Consider the following 15952-nt stretch of genomic DNA (forward strand, 5'->3'; position numbering starts at 1 on the left):
GAGCAGTTGACCCTTTGTGGCTATAGGATCTGAGCTCTGGCAGGCCCACTCCAGATCCCTCTTTTCTCAATTGCCATTGATGTTGCTACCACCCTAGTGTAATTCACTAGCTATCCAGGGCACAGAGACCCGTCCAGGTTTCTGCCACACCTAGCTGGAGGACCCACCTGGGTGTGTTAGCCAACGAGAGAGGCAGCAGAGAGCTAGGAGAGGGCCCTTAGCCCGGGGGCGCGTCAGACCCGGGGCGTGGGGGGGGGGTGAGGGTGGGGCTGAGGGTGCTCAGTAAAGCGGCCCGTGAGACCCCGCCCGCCTGCCCAACCATTGGCAGGGGTGAGCTGGGGGCGGGGGGTACCCGGAAAAGATCCCGTGTCCCCACCCCCAACACCTGCAGGGCGCCCCACCGGCTCACTCGCAGCCAAAGGCGCTCGTCGGAAAAGTCTGGAAGCCCCGCCCGTCCCATAGCTCCGCCTTCGGGAAGGTAAGCACCACCTTCCCGGGGAGCGGCTGGGAGAGCCTTTGGCCCGCGGGCGCCCCGCCTCCGGCGAGTAGTGACCCGGCGCCTCCAACGCGCCTCACTCGGGCTCCCGCGCCGTCGCTCGCTCACCTGCGCCCACTGTCGCCCCTCGGTGCGCGCGGGGTCCCCCCGACGCCCAGTACCCAGTCCCACGCCGCGACCCGCTGCTCGCCAGCGCACCCCGAGAGCCACCATGAACTCGCTCTTTAAGAAGAGAAACAAAGGCAAATACAGCCCCACGGTGCAGACCCGGAGGTGAGGAGGCGTCCGCGTCCGCACACCGCTCGCAGACGCCCCCGCGAAACCTGCGTGCGGTGCGCACTAGATCGAGAAGCGCCGCCGGGAGTGGGGTGGGGGTGGGGGTGAACGGCCCGGCCCGGAACGCTGCAGGGAGCCCTGGAGGCACCGTCCTGGGAGGCCCAGGGGGCGGGGAACTGAGCCAGGAGTGCGCTTCACGCTGGAACGAGGGACCCGAGGACCAGCCTAGAGCCGGGAAGCCCCGCCACACTGTGGATCGGCTAGGGGCGCCCGAGGGAAAAAACTGTATCTGACACCAGTGAGTTCTAAAGGAGTTCAGAGAGCACTGACTTAGAGCATAGAGGGCGGGGAACTGAGATGGAGGTACTGGGAAACCCATGGTCATCCTTGCGCCTGGGGTCCTCCCGGGCCAGCAAGCACGGCCCAGGTGGGGAGCGATGTATCCTGAGGACGCTACACCCAAGGCCGGGGTGGCGGGGGAGGCGGGCGCAGGCGACCTACGAAGCACTGTCTGGGAGTGCACGGGGGCGGGAAAATTGAGCTGAGGTGTGGGAGGGGGCGTTCCCTTGCGTTTCTTGGAGAGCTCGCAGGTGCTTCTGGCGGTAGGGACGTTAGGGACGCTAGAAGTGGGGAAGGCTCACTGGTTGAGGGGTGCCACCTGCGGCAATACTTCCCGGCACCTGCCATCCTGCATTCGAGCCTCGTCCAGAATAACCGGTGGGTGTAGGGTCGCTTGTGTGGGGGGCACAGGCTGAAGCACCCTCTGTTCCCGGTCCCCGTCGGCAGCTGCCACTGAGGCTGGCAGTGTCGTCTGGGCGGTGTCCCGACCTTCTGGCTGCCTGATTTGCCAGGGGCGCGCCGCACCCCCTTTCCCCCGCCCCACCAGCCCCGAAACTGGCGGCGTCTCTGAGCCCGGCGTTCCCAGGGCGGCTTGGGAAGGGAATGACATGTCTTGATGTGTTTGGGTTGAGATGGCAGCCCACGTCCGTTTTGATAAGCCTAATGTATTCACTTAATAACCGGTTTAGGGGAGTCTCGTGGAGATGCTGAGAATGAGGGAGGGGGCAGGACTTCGACGTCTGCCTTGTCCCCTCTCTAAGGAGGGGGCACTTTGGGGGGGGGAGCACTTTGCTAAATTTCTTCCTACAAGGGGCTTCTGGCAGGTGGAGGGCTCAGAATTGCACAGCCCACCTGCCCGGGTATTCTCCCCCAGATGCACTCACCCTTCGCCCCACCCCCACCCCCTTGTTCCGAGCAGCTCCTAACTCCCTCCCAGGCCCCAGATGAAGGAAGGTAAGGAGACTGGCCAGGGCTCCCACCCTGCCCCTGTGGTCCAGCCCGGGCAGACCTGTTCGACAAGTGCTGGTGCAGGCGTGTGGGTACAGCCCTTTCAGAAACTCCACTGCGCATCGGTCCTACAGCCCCGCCCCCCACCTCTCCTTTGGGCTGCTTCAAGCTCAGAGGCATTTCTTCCCCTCTGTCCGAGGCTCCCCCAACCCCGGCCTCCTTGCTCTTTCACAATCCCAGAGATGGGGCAGGGCCCTGCACACTGTTCCTCTGTGGCTGAGTCCAGCTGGCTCTCAACTCAGCTGTGGTCCTGTCCAGTCCCTGAGCCGTTCTCTCTCAGGCATTGCACAATTGCACGCTCTGTGCCAGCCCTGGAGGACTGTACTGTTCTACCCCCATCAAGACTGGGGCCCCTCCAGTTCTTCACACATGTGCACACCCACACACCAGGAGATGGGCCAGGCCTTGCCCTGCCTCCAGTCCCCCAGGGCCTGGGCTTGGACCGAACAAGCTGAGGGGGCCTCGGCCTCTTCAGCAGAGGGCAGGAAGAAAGGATTCCCATCCTTTATAGCTGTGGGGGACTCTGAGGGCCTGGGGTGGCAAGGACACCGGGTCCTGCTCCTCTCCATACTTCTCTGCCCTTGGCTGACTGATCTGATTGATCTCAGAGCTCAGTTTAGAGGTGTCTTTCTGCGGGAAGCCTTCCTGACCATCTCCCCAGGATGGAGTGAAAGACTTCCTTTGAGCTCCCATGGCCTTGCACAGTCACAGCCCTGAGTGGGTGCCAGGTGCTTCTCCAAGTAGTCTCACCAGCTGGGTGTACCCTTCTGCCCCTTACTTCCTTGACATGGGGTCAAGTTCATGGACTGAGTTGTGGTGTGGGGGACAGCCTTTTGCCCCATTCGCTCAACAAGAATCTTTTAAGTGTTACCTAGTGTTTAGCCCTGTACCTTGTTGCTCCGAGATGTGGTCACAGGTCATGGGGCACTGGTCCCCAAGTGATTCTTTTACCCGAGTTTCTGGGGTTCTTCTCCATTGTGTGGAGGCATGTGGGCTTGCCAATGAGATTCAGCATGGCCTGGTGGGTAGGAGCTTTGGCCCTGGGGCAGAGTGCCTCGCTTCTGATCCTGGCTTTGCCACATCTGCTGTGGGCAAGTCAGGGAATCTCTCAGAGCCTCAGTTTCCTCATCTGCAAAGCGGTAATGGTGCTAATATCTCCTATGAGGGGTTACGAGGTGGAGCAAATTCGACAACAAAAGAATGCTGCAGCGCACGGAAGGTGCTCAGACAGCAAGTGGGCTGGCATCACCGCCCCAGCTGAGAGGCCCCGGGAGCCAGGAGTTGTGACTGTCACACGCAGGCAGTCACAGCTCTGAGCTGCACAAGTGCGAACCAGTGCACAGAGCCCCTGCGTGGAGAAAACTGCACCTCCCTGTGTGTCAGCCTTCTGGCAGCTGAAACTGGGGAGGGCTGGGACAGGGTGTGAACAACGCCGCTGCTCAAGTCACCCTGGTTCTAATGACAGGTATAGGCACTGACGGTCACACCTGAGCTAATGACAGGGCCAGGCTTGATGGTGCAGGTCACCGAGGACAGTGTCCAACCCAGCAGGGAGGGTCAGGAGGAAATCTCCCACCTTCCTGCTCTGTGGCTAAGAGTGCCACCCCGGCCAGCCCTTACTTACTTCCTGACTGTGCAATCTGGGAGGAGCTGCTTGGCCTCTCTGTGCCTCTGTGCTCTTACCTAGAGAATGGGCACAAGCATACTACCTTCCTGGTGATATGGTTGGCATGAGGATTAAATGAAATAATTGAGGAAAGAGTTAAGAATCATAGGAGGCCTCAATCCATGGCAACTATAATGAATACAACTATTGAGCAAATACAGATAAGACACCTACTGTGTGCCTGGACTGGACAGGGTATGCACTGCACAGTTCCAGGGCTGCCATTCCGGGGGAGGGGGCGATGTGGAGGAAACATTGACAATCTCCCTGCACTTGATGGAGCTGTTTAATTACGGTACGGTTACAGGACTGGGTTTCGGGGGTGATGGGAACCCAGCAGGGACGGTTATCCCCAGTGAGACATGAGGCTGGACAGCTGTTTCTAGCCCAGTGGCTCTGGCACTCCCTGACTGGTCTGAGGTGAGCACTGTCGGAGCAGAGACCTTGGAGGTCAGGGAGGACTTCCGGGGAAGGTGGCCAGCCTGTTGTGGAAGGAGTGGAGTGGTTAAGATCCAGCTCTGGAATTAGACTGAATTCTGCCTCTGTTTGATTTTAGCAAAGAAATTTGACCTTGCTGAACCTCAGATTTCTCATCTATAAAATAGGACTGATCTTGTTCTTCCAATCAGACCTGGGTTCCAGTAAGCGCCCTGCAGCCTGGCCTGCTTCCCTGACCTCGCCTGGGCAGGTTGCTGCGAGAACAGCTCGGTCCCAATGCGGAGAGCCTCCAGGGGAAGCAGAGCTTGGTAGGCTGGTGAAAGGGACCTGTGCCCTCCTGGAAGCCAGCTGGGGTACCCTGCACCTCTTGGTGATTAAAAGCACAGAATTTGATAGCCATGTGTGAGTTTATGACCCTCCTCAGCTGTGTGACCTTGGACAGGTCACTTAACATCTCTGAGTCTCAGTGTTTTCATCTGTGAAATGGGAGCAATGACAGCAACCCTTCAGCTGGTGAGGTCAAATGTGCGCGATGGACCCAGTCCCAGGCCTGGCTCACGGTGAGTGCTTAGCACACCACAGCAGCCAACATTAGTGATCACATACTGCTGTTAGGGGTAACGATTATGCTCAGCCCAGAGTTGACCAGGCAGCTGGTCTCCTTCCAACCGTGGAGGCTGGAGCTTGCGTGGGGCATGCGGTCAGCTGACTCCCACCCACCAACCCAAACACTCACATGGACTCTTTCACACATACCCCTTAAGCAGACACATGGAGAGACACACGTGCACACATTTATTAGTGACAGCTGGAAAGCCTGAATGATTTGACAGGAGGCTTTCCCTGTCCACAAAGCCTCCCTCCAACCATATGGGTGAGTGGACGGCCGTGATCTGCTCAGCCATTTCTCGAGCACCTACTGTATGCCTGGCATGGCCGAGGATGTTACAGCATCTCATTCTGCCACTGTGCCTGCCCGTGGCGGTGACAGCCTGTTCCACAGAAGGGTAGACTGAGGCCAGGAGTAAAGGCACTCACCCTGGGTTCACAGCTCACAATGGCTGATGCTGGAGGTCAGGGTCCCTGGGTAAGGAAGCTTGGTCTCTCCACAAGGACCTGGGGCAGTGGCAGCTGACTAGGCACTGCCCTGGGCCACCCATTGGCTTTTGTATTCGATAACTCCGCCCCAGCAACCCTTTGCTCCTCTCATCTCTCTAGCTTTGCCCTCACTTGCCCAGTCCTCTCTTGGCACAGGGAATGAGGCCTGATAAATTAGATTCAGAACAGAACCAGCTGAACCTCTAAGGATGGCTACATTATAATGGTGGCATTTCAGGCATTGTCAGGGGCAATCATCTGGGGACAGGGAGTTTTGGGGGAGGGGCTTAGCTCAATTCACACCACTTAGGCAACCTCCTGAGGAGAGGAAGGGGCAGCAAGAGGGTCCTGGGGGCAAGGGGAGAAGCCAGGCTCGAAAGCATTTCCAAGGGAGGAGGACCCAGGATTCCCATCTCGCCACTGCCACCTGCCATATTCCAGCCTACCTGTCCTGGCCTGACTAGGCAGCTGGAGAGGGAAATAGCCTCTGGTCTTTGTTCTCTCTGCTTTTTGGTTGGTCTTCTGCGTCGCAGCCTCCTGGGCCTGGGGAGGGAGGCTTCTGGTGCTGCTTTTGATCTCCAGGAAGGCTGGAGCTGTGTGCAGGTTGAGCCCTGCCCTTTCCCCCACTTCTCCCTGCCTCCAGAGGTAGCAGACCAGACTGGGCCACCAGCCCCTCTTGCCTGGGCACTGTAGTAGTCTCTTCACAGCTCCTGCTTCCATCCCAGCACCCCAGTCCCTTCTTCCTGTGGCCCCCAGTGAGCTCTTTGTAAGATGCAAGTCTGATTCTGTCCCCCTGCTGCTTTAACCTCTGCCCAGGCCCCTTTACTCTCAGGCCCTGGGAGCTGCTGCCCTGCACAACATGAGTGCACACTGTTCACCCTCACCTTTCCACACTGCATCCAGCCACCAGGCCTTCGCCCACACTGTTCCCCTGCCTGCAATGCTCTTCCCACCCGTCTTCCCTGGCTTACTTGCTTTCCTCTTGCATGGTTCTCCGCTGTTCCTCAGGGAAGCCCTCCCTAACCTCACTGCTGGGGCAGACCCACCTCCTCTAGGGTCTTGCCAGCTCCTTTGTGGCTCTTATCTCAGCAGCCTTTGGACTCTGTGGTGGTCAGATGGAGATGAATGTCTTTCTCCCACCGAGACCAGCTAGTACAGTCCAAATGCTGAGTGAATGAATGAGGATGAGCTAAGATTCTCTCCCTCCTTAAACATCCCACAGGAACACACACACTGGAGTGCACTCATGCGTGCACACCCCCCACCCTGACCAAGGTGGGGCGAGGTTTTCTCTGTGGACGGAAATTCAAGGGCCAGAGCAGTGAGTGCCTACTGACCCCTGTCCCCATCCAGTCACCTCTGTGAGCTCAGTAAACAACGACAACGCAGGGTGAGAAGCTGAGATAGTGGAGGCAAAGGGGCCCTGAGCCAGGCCGGTGAGCTTCTAGAGGAGAGGGCATCCAGGACCCAGAGAGAAAGCACAGAAGTGCACGAGATGGCGAGATGCCATCTGGTGTATGCGTCCGTGTGCATACACCTGAAAAGGCATGCTGCAAGACCAAAGCAAGTTGGTGGGGATGCACAGAGTATGTTCATGTCCATTTTTAAAAACACGCATATAACACAATTCCGCTCGCTGTTTCTGGACGCAGACACAGATACATATTGAAAGTGTAAAACAGGCTTAGGAAGCAACCAGAAGCTCCAAAATTGCCCTATCCCTGAGGAAGGGTCTAAGGGATAATGAACAATAATGTTTTCTTTCTTTTTAAACAAAATCTGAAGCTAATCTGGCAACATGGGAACATCAGCTGAATCACGGTGGTGGTAGGGTTCTTTTCAGGACGTTTCTGCATGTTCGAGTTAGGTCATTGGGTTTTCAGGTTTCTCATAGGGATGGGTGGGATGGACGAAGAGAACCGGCAGAGGGAACAGCATGAGCAAGACCCAGGAGGGGAGCCCAGTGTCCTGCATCTCAGCGTCCAGGCAGTAGGAAGAGAAAGGGTCCAGGGGAGAAGGAGGAAGCGGCTTCAGGATGGTAGGGTGCCCAAGGCATGGGGAGCAAGAATGGAGGGCAGGCAGGAAGGTTCTGGATGGGGAGAAAACAGAAATTCGGGGGGCGGGGAGGGGAACTTGGAAAGGTGTGAATATACAAGAGTCTCTGAAGTTGAGTCCTAGCTTGGTACAACTGCCCTAAATTATAACTGTTGTCTTTCTTAGGTAATACTACCCTCATCTCTCTTTTCCAGGTGAGGGTCAGAGTTTCAGTAACCTGCCCAGGGACTCTCAGCTGCTCTGACCTGGGCATTCTGAGCTGGGAGCAGGCAAGCTGCTGGTGGGGTGTCCCAGCCTGCCACTGGTCCATTCTTTCCTGGGCAGAGGAATTTTGTCAGGTCTGGTGACATAAATGCATACCCAGTGCAGTGGCCAGCAGCTCTACCCATTGCCTGCTGACCCTGGAAGGCTGCAGAGCTGCAGGAAAGTCTTTTTGAAAGGGACAGAAACATCAGTGTGTGGTTGCCTCTCATGCGCCCCTCACTGGGGACCCAGCCCACAACCCAGGCATGGGCCCCAACTGGGAATTGAACAGCTAACCCTTTGGTTTGCAGGCTGGCACCCAATCCACTGAGCCACACCAGCCAGGGCGTGTGCAGAATTCTTTGTCGCTCCAGTTACCTGGGCTCAGACTGCATACTCATACCTTTTAAGGTTTGCCCCATCCAGGGTGTAGGGACTTGGATTCCCGTTGAAGGCTGAGGAAGATTCTGAGTCTGTGCTACTAAGAACACTGAGAGCTCCAGTTCTGTTGCTCTGCAGAAGGAGCTTGACTCTTCTCAACTACAAAATGAGCAACCAAACCCCCGTGGTAGTGAGGGAAAACGCGAGGCCTGTGGGCAAGGATGGGGGCAGGCGAGGAGGACAGAGTAGGAAAAGCCTGGGTGTGGGAGCCAAGAACCTGCCTTCCAGGCCCCTTGTCAGCTGTGCCGCAGCCACCGTCCTGCCCCTTTCTGGACTTTGCTCATCATCACTGGAGTACAAGCCTCATGAAGGCAGGGACTTTGCATGCTGTGTGGTCGCTTCTGTACCCCCTGAATGGTGCTGAGCACATAGTGGGTGCTTACTAAACAGTAGTGGAAGGTCTGTTTCTAATCTGCGAATTAGAGGCTTGTGGGTTTGTGGAGAGGACTGGAGATGATGTGTGTGAAGCATCAAGTATGTAGTAGGTGCTTAATAAATGGAGACCTCTACTCCTTGTCCAGTGGCTTTGAGCCAGGAATGCTGTCCTAACACCCAGGGGTGTCGAGATCAGCTTGAGCCCCATTTAAACCTGGCAAAAACCTTCAAGGCATGCCCTAGTGTCACCAAAAGTGGCTTGAATTTCTGTGTATGTCTGCCACAAGAGCCCAGAAGCACACGCCTGGCACCCCTGGCCAGAGCTGGCGTGGCCTTTCCCAGGCAGACACAGACTAGGCTGTGACACAGAGTCGTGTTTACTACACTAACAGCCGTCTCAACGTAGGACCTACTTCCCCAGCTCTAACAGCTGGGTGTGGAGAAATTTACTGCCTAATCACCATGAAAGTTCCTATAGGGAGAGTATCAGTCAGTTGGCCGATCAATCTGGTGTTTATTGGGCACTTCCTGTGTACTGCTTTCTCACAAGACTTCCTTCCTGTAGAGACGAGGACTCCTCACTCTGCTCCCCTAGTCTGGTGACACGTTGCTGGGGGTCGTTTTCTCACCCCCACCCTGGCTGCACATCAGAATCATCTGAGCAGCTTTAAAAAACCATGGCCAGGCCCTGCTGAAGACCAGCTGAGTCAGGATCTCTGAGGCAGGGCCCAGATTTCAGGCTACTGATGGGCAGCCGGCAGGGTAAACCACATACTGGGTTGGCCAAAAAATCCATTATGTTTTTTCCGGTATTGATTTGGCTATTTTGGGTATGTCGGCTATCTCCTCCTACTGGCTTTTAATGGGTAGGGGCCAAGGGTGCTGCTAAATATCTTCTAACGCATGAGACAGCCCCACAATAAAGAATTTTGGGGGGCAAAATGTCAACAGTACTAAAAAACTTTACAAACCACTTTTGACATGTTCAGTCAGTCACAGCACCTTCTCCATACGCCGCACAAATCTTTTCTGGCGCTGCAGTTGTTTTACCTTTCTTGAAATAATGAAATACAATGTGCTGAAAATGTTGCATATTTTCCTCCATCTTCAACATTAAAATGGCTGCACAAAAATTCACCAGTTTTGATAAGTTTATTTGTAATGCACACTGAGGTGACAGCTGTCACAATACAATCTAACAGAATTGTTTCGAATGAAGTTAAAGACAGCTAAGCACCCCTAGAGCCACTGTGCGGGGGAAAAAACATAGTGGACTTCTTGGCCAGCCCAGTACGCACGCTGCTCCAGTCTGTCTCCGAGTTACGTGCACCGTGCTTCCTCCTTTCAGTAGCGGACGCCCAGCCTGTCTCCCTCTATTCTTTTATTCTCAGTCTTCCCATAGCATCTTATTTCAGGTGCATCTTATGAAATAAAATGGCCTAGAGCCGGCTTTTGTTTTATTTTCATGTTCTCACCTGAGAGTCTTTATCTTTTAACAGGAGAGTGTAACTCATTTACGGCATTGTAATGACTGATATGTTTGGACCTACTCCTGACATGTTGTTTTGTATCCCTTTTTATTATGCTTTTTCTTTGTTTTCTTTGTGCTCTTTGCTTGCATTTTAGTGGATTGAGCTATAGTTTCACAATTAAAATTAGGACAGAGCAAATGAGGAAAAAATACCCTGACCCAGGTGTTTTGAATCTTTGTAATTACAGTTATTGGGATGCTTTTCTTAATCCTACGTATGAGGCTATAAACCTGGACAATAAGGACTCACTCATCTTTTAGGAGAGCCCTTCTGCAGCCCTTAATTCCAGGCCTTGCCTCAGCTTGGGGCTCAATGAGTAGATGTTAAGTTAAACAGATAACTTCTAGCACATCTTCAATAATGCCTGTCTGCATGGGCTTGGTAATGGAGAAAGGCCTGTCCCAGAGCCTGTAAGAAGGGCAGAGGTATGAGAGGGAGTTGGATGGGGGTGAAAATTTATTCAGCAATAATTGCTCATTTATAATATTGATGATCTAGGGCACCATCCGGGGTGGCAGCAGTCACCAGCATAGACACTGTCTGACTCTGTGACCCCAGGAGGGGACTCTGAGGCCCCTCCTGCCCGGCCTCAGTTTCTTCATCAGCAGTGGGACAAGAATAGTGCCCAAGGGTTGTTTCGAGGATCAAAGCAGGAACCTGGGTCAGGCATCCGGGAGGGCGTGGCCCCGGGAGGTGTTCCCTCTGTGCCGGTCCCTTCCCCGCCCCCGCAAAGGCCTGCTCCGAGGAGCAGGTGGGACTTAGGAAAATGACTCAGCCTCAGTCATCACCACCGCTGATTGTTACCCAGCCACTAGGATTAATTGCACTAATGAAGATGTCAACAAGATACGCACCACTGTCTCCCCTGGGTGGTGAGCACCTCGCTGCGTCGTCCTCCCTCCCCAGGCCTCCCCCGACGTCTCCCCCTCTGTGGATCTGCACTGCTGTTCCCGTGTTTTGAGGAGGTGAATCTTGCTTGTAAAAATTCTGGCACCACTGCTTCCCAGCTGTGTGACCTTAGGCAGTTTCTTAACCCCTCCGAGCCCCAGTTATCTTCATCTGGAGAATGGAGAGACAGGCATTTGTTAACTGCTATAAAATGTCTGCTTGATGCGACACCTGTTTATTGAGCCCTGAGCCTATTCAAGGACCTGAATTAAGGGCTACAGAAGGGCCCCCAAAAGATGAGTAAGTCCTTATTGTCAACAAGTTTATAGCCTAATGGGCAGGATGAAGACTGTAGGGTGCCTACCTCCTGGGCCAGTGATGTCAATGCATAATGCATGAAAGGACTGAGTGGGCGATAGGCACCTAGTAGGTGCTCTTAGTGTTTAGTTCTTATTCACCAATCATTTCCTGAGTGCCCGCTGTGTGGGCCTTTGTATGGGGACAGGACCTGTCCGGGAGTGACAAGCCTTTGTTCTCAGCCAGGTAGTGTTTAAAGAAGGTGGAGACCAGGGCCAGGTCTGAGGTTTCTAGGGAGCCGCTCAGGCCTTGGCTGGCCCTGGAGGCAGGCAGGACCCAGAAGAGGATGACGGTGGCCAGCAGAAGGCTGTGACCCTTCTCTGGGCTCTGGGAGGGGCGAGGTTGGCTCTGGGAGAGGTGTGCACTCCTTTACATTCCAGACATTCCGTGGCTGATGCCTCCTGCTCCTGCCTGCTCCTGAGCAAGCTCACCGAGGCAGAATTAAGCCCAGGAGGGAGGAACTGGAGAGGTGATCAAAGGCTGGAACATGGGGACTGACTCAGGCCTGGAAGTCGAGGTGGCTTTGGCCAGGGAGGGAGATCTGTCCCCACCAGACATGTCCTGTCCCTACCAGTACCCATCCCTACACAGGGAAAACGAGAGCAAGTTGAACAGCTTGGGGCCGGAAAGAACAGCTGGCGCAGTCCCTGGGGTGTGATCTGTTGCCCAGAGTGGTGGTTCAGGAAAGGGGCCATCCTCCCAGCCTAGAGGGAGGGGTGCTGGAGAGCCAGCCAAGGGCCCCCAGTTCTGCCCCAGGGCCTGAGGGTAAGGATGCTGCAGCTCTGCAGGTCTGGGAAAGGGTGTTGGGCTTCCGGCTGCGTTCTGCGTTCCCCGGCAAGCCACACCCAGGCACCATGCTCTACTGGGCAAAATAGGAGCGTTGGATTGTTTTGAAGTCAGGCAGCCAAAACCTGGCCTTGGGCAGGCACCTGGCCAGCCTGTGTGGGTCTGGAGGGAAGTGGCAGGGAGCAGATGGAATGACCATTTACTACATGGCCCTAGGTAGCAGGCACTGAGTGAGGCAGATAGATGCTCTGAGCATGTATCACCTTCTTTGGGGCAAACCTGACAGTCGCTGTGGGCTTGGAGCAAAGGGGTCCAGAGACCTCAGAATCATTCAAGCTGTGCAGCTCCATGCAGTCACCACTGGCCATATGAGATGTGCTTCAGACACAGTAGGTGTGTTGCAAGCAAAAACTGCGTGCCAGGCTTTGAAGACTTAGTGTAAGAAAAGGAATCTAAAATATCTCATTACTTCTCTGGATTGTTAACTCCATGAGGTCAGGTATTATCATAGTATGCCTTGTTCATCATTTATTGTGTCTGCAAGATATATAGTATGGGTCACAGTAGATAGTAGATGCTCAATAAATGTGAAATAACGTCCAATGAGAAAAAATGAAATAAAACATCTCATTAATAATGCTGTTCTATTGGCTCCCTGTCAATATAATATTGAGATATGTTAGGCTGAATAAAGTACCTTATCAAAGTTAAGTGTACCTGTTTCTTTGGACTTTTTTCTTTTCATGTGACTACTAGAAAGTTAAACTACAAATATGGCACATTCTATTTCTGTTGGACAGTGGTGGCCTTGAACTCGGTGATGTAGTACCCACTGCCCCGGCACATTTCCCACCTATCGAATGTGTCTTTCTGTTTGCTACTCAGCCAGCTGATGCTGTAAGCCTTCTGTGTGGACGAGGAAATTGAGGCCAGGCGGTGAAATAATGTACGTTGTTGCTCCAAACACCAGCGGTTCGTTTGACTGTTGCTGGGACAAGCTCTGTGGTGGGTGCTGTGGGCATGGCAGTGAACGAAACAGACAAAAGCCCCAGCAATCCTGAGCCTGGGACGTGACAGCCATGTCCTAGGTGCTCTACAAGGATCATCTCCTTGAATTGTCTCAATCCTGTGGGGTGGGATCAATTCTTATCCCCATTTCACAGACAAGAAAACTGAGGCACAGAGTGGTGAGGGAACTTGCCCAAGCCCACATGCCCGGCTGACTCAGCTTCCCTCCCAGCAGGCAAAGAGAGAGAATGGACCAGTTGGTGCAGCGTGACTTGGACAGGGAGAGCCGAAGGCAGCCAGCAAAGGTGGCTCTGCTGTGGGCTGGGAGGTTAGCCATTCATGGTGTCCTTGGAGGGCCTGGGTCTCTCCTGGGGGCAGGTACTTCAGTGGCTACAGAGTCCAGGGAGGAGGCGTAGAGACCAAGTGGGACAATGGGCACTTGGGGGAAGACAGAGTCTCGGCCAGGATGGTCCTGAGGTGACCCATGAGCAGAGATCCCCAGAGGCCATGGCCAGGGCAGAGGGCCAGAAGCAGGGATGAGCTCCACACACTCAGGCAGTGAGGCCAGGCCCAGGGACGAGGGCTGGGGGCAGGCAGGGCTGGTCCTGGGGGCCTTGTGGGCCTGGGCAGGAGTGTGGGCTCTGTTCTGAGAGCGTTTGGGAGCACTGGCGAGTTGGAGCCCAGACAGTGGTGTGACTGATCGCACCGTCGAAAGATCTCTCTGACAAGTATGCAGAAGTCAGCTCAGGGCAGTGAGGGTCGGGGTGCAGGGAGATGGTTGGCCTGGCCGTTGCACTGGCCCAGCTGAGAGGTGGTGACCTGGACCAGGCAGAGCCACAGGGGCAGAAGGAGGAGGGAAGCACGGAGAGCTGGAACCAGGTGGAGCCAGGGCAGGAGGGGTGGAGATCAGGGCAGTTCTCGGGGTTCTGCTTGAACAACTGGGCAGACAGGCCCTCCCCACCCTGCCTTCTGCGGTTCCCTCCTGCAGGCAGGGGAGCGTTCTCAGAGCAGCAGAAACCCCATCATGGAAACACCCTGTACCCCTCCAATCTCCAAACTGACAGAAGCAATCCTTAGCCCAGACTGAAGATGGTTCAGCTGGGCTGGGCCTGGGATCCTCATCTGCCCAGCAGCCTCATTACCCGTATCTGTGTGCCAGCCTCTCCCTGCAGGGGTTGGAGGAGACATTTCCAAATACTGAGGTTACTTGTGAATTCTCCACGCCCCAGAGCGTGTCTGGGCTTGAAGGAACACCAGCTGATGTCGGTGGCCTCGGGTCTTTGTTGTAGCTCCTCAGTGCCATTGGGCTCTGATGTCAGGCCTGGGCTATGGGCTTTCATCAGCTCCTTGAAAGGAACCCGAATCCTCCAACGGTGACCGAACGAAGGAACGGAGACCACAGGAGGAAGCAGAGCCCCTGGGTTCCCCCAAGGCAGCACTTTCTGTCTGTTCTCTCAACCCCCACCCCGCCCTGTGGTGTGCGGTACTGCCCTGACCTCTGTAGCCAAACCAGGAAACTGAGGTTCAGAGAGGCTGTGTAATTGACAGCTTAAAAGGACTGAGTCAGGATTCAAATCCGGGATGTCTGTCTTTAGTCTGGGTGCCGAACCACCAGGTTATAACTGCATGTAGCCATAGTGCAGAAAAGGGGGAGGGCATCGCAGAAAACTAAAGCAGGAAGAGGACCCTAAAGGGTCCCCCGAGACACCCGTGTTCTCTTTCTTTGTCCATGTGAAGCATCCACAGTGACCTCAGGTGCCATCTCTGTCCCTGCATTCCTGAGGGTCCAATGGCTAGATAATGGGCTGTCCTGGGCCACGCCATTTGTCACACAGCCCTGGGTTAAGTCCCAGCTCCCCACCTTGCATCCAACCTCCGCTGCGGTGAGTGGCCACCTGGAAAGCAGGTCAGACTGTGGTTACTGAATTTCTAACTCCCAGGGACAGAGCGGGGCTACCTGATGCCATGTGAGGCCCCAGGCTCTCTCCCCGCAGTCCCAGCGCTCTCGGTACATCCCGGGACACAAAGAGGTGCCTGTTCCGGGCTGGCACCTGTGGGCTCGGGCCCAAAAAGCCCTTGTTTATGCCTGAGTGTGTCCTCAAGCCCGGCCCCATGGCTGTGAGGCAGTGCCAGGCAGCCCCCGAGGCCAGCCTGCACCCTGTTTTTCCCTCCTTGTGTCTGAAGTCTCATATGCAGACCAGGCTGAGAAAACAGGGTTGCCGTTCGCGCCTTGGACAGGACCTGGGCCCTCCTGGACTCGTGCCAGAACCTGGCTTCCTCAGCCGGGGAGAAGAAAACCAGGCTGGTTCTCTGGAGAAATGACCCCGATCTGCCTGTGTGGTGACATCACCTGGCTTGTGAAACCTACCTGCAGCCCTTGACTGCAGCCTGGGCCAGGCCGGGCTGAGGGGACCATTTCTGGGGACAGCTGAGTTCTGGGTCGCATCAGCTTTTATCAGGTGGTGTCTCAGTCCATAGCACCCCGCTGCCTCCATGCCTGTCCACAGGTGGGCACCCTGGCGGCCTCGTCACTCAGAAGCATCTGCTCCTATAGGGGTTTGCTGGAAAATCTAGAAATCTAGAAAGAATCTTTAAAAAAAAAACTAAACCATAAACTTTTTTCTTTTTTTAAGATTTTATTTATTTATTTTTAGAGAGAGGGGAAGGGAGGGGAAAGAGAAGGAGAGAAACATCAATGTGTGGTTTGCCTTTCGCTCATCCCCCACTGGGGACCTGCCCAAAACCCAGGCATGTGCCCTGACTGGGAATCAAACTGGCAACCCTTGGATCTGCAGGCAGGCACTAAAACACTGAGCAACACCAGCCAGGGCTAAACTTTTTCCTAATTCCCTCATTTCCCCAATGTCCATTCTCTATTCCAGGAGCACATGTCCCATTCAGTTGTCATGTCTCCTCAGTCTTCTCCCGCCCGACGGTCCCCCAGTC

The 15952-nt window shown here is 55.0% G+C and overlaps 1 protein-coding gene across 2 annotated transcripts in view; it reads left to right on the plus strand.

Annotated features, from left to right (window-relative positions):
* Positions 1 to 512: 512 nt before the first annotated feature.
* The window catches only part of PPL (periplakin), a 46356-nt gene continuing 30916 nt past the window's right edge, over positions 513 to 15952 (plus strand). For both annotated transcript variants that reach the window (XM_045820697.1, XM_045820698.1), the window contains exon 1: positions 513 to 769. In XM_045820697.1, the coding sequence (XP_045676653.1) occupies positions 708 to 769 (62 nt within the window). In that variant the 5' untranslated portion in view covers positions 513 to 707. The remainder of the gene's footprint in view (positions 770 to 15952) is intronic.

This window comes from Phyllostomus hastatus, unplaced genomic scaffold (assembly GCF_019186645.2).
Source record: "Phyllostomus hastatus isolate PE091 unplaced genomic scaffold, TTU_PhHast_1.1 phas_scaffold_442, whole genome shotgun sequence".
Taxonomy (NCBI): Eukaryota; Metazoa; Chordata; class Mammalia; order Chiroptera; family Phyllostomidae; genus Phyllostomus; species Phyllostomus hastatus.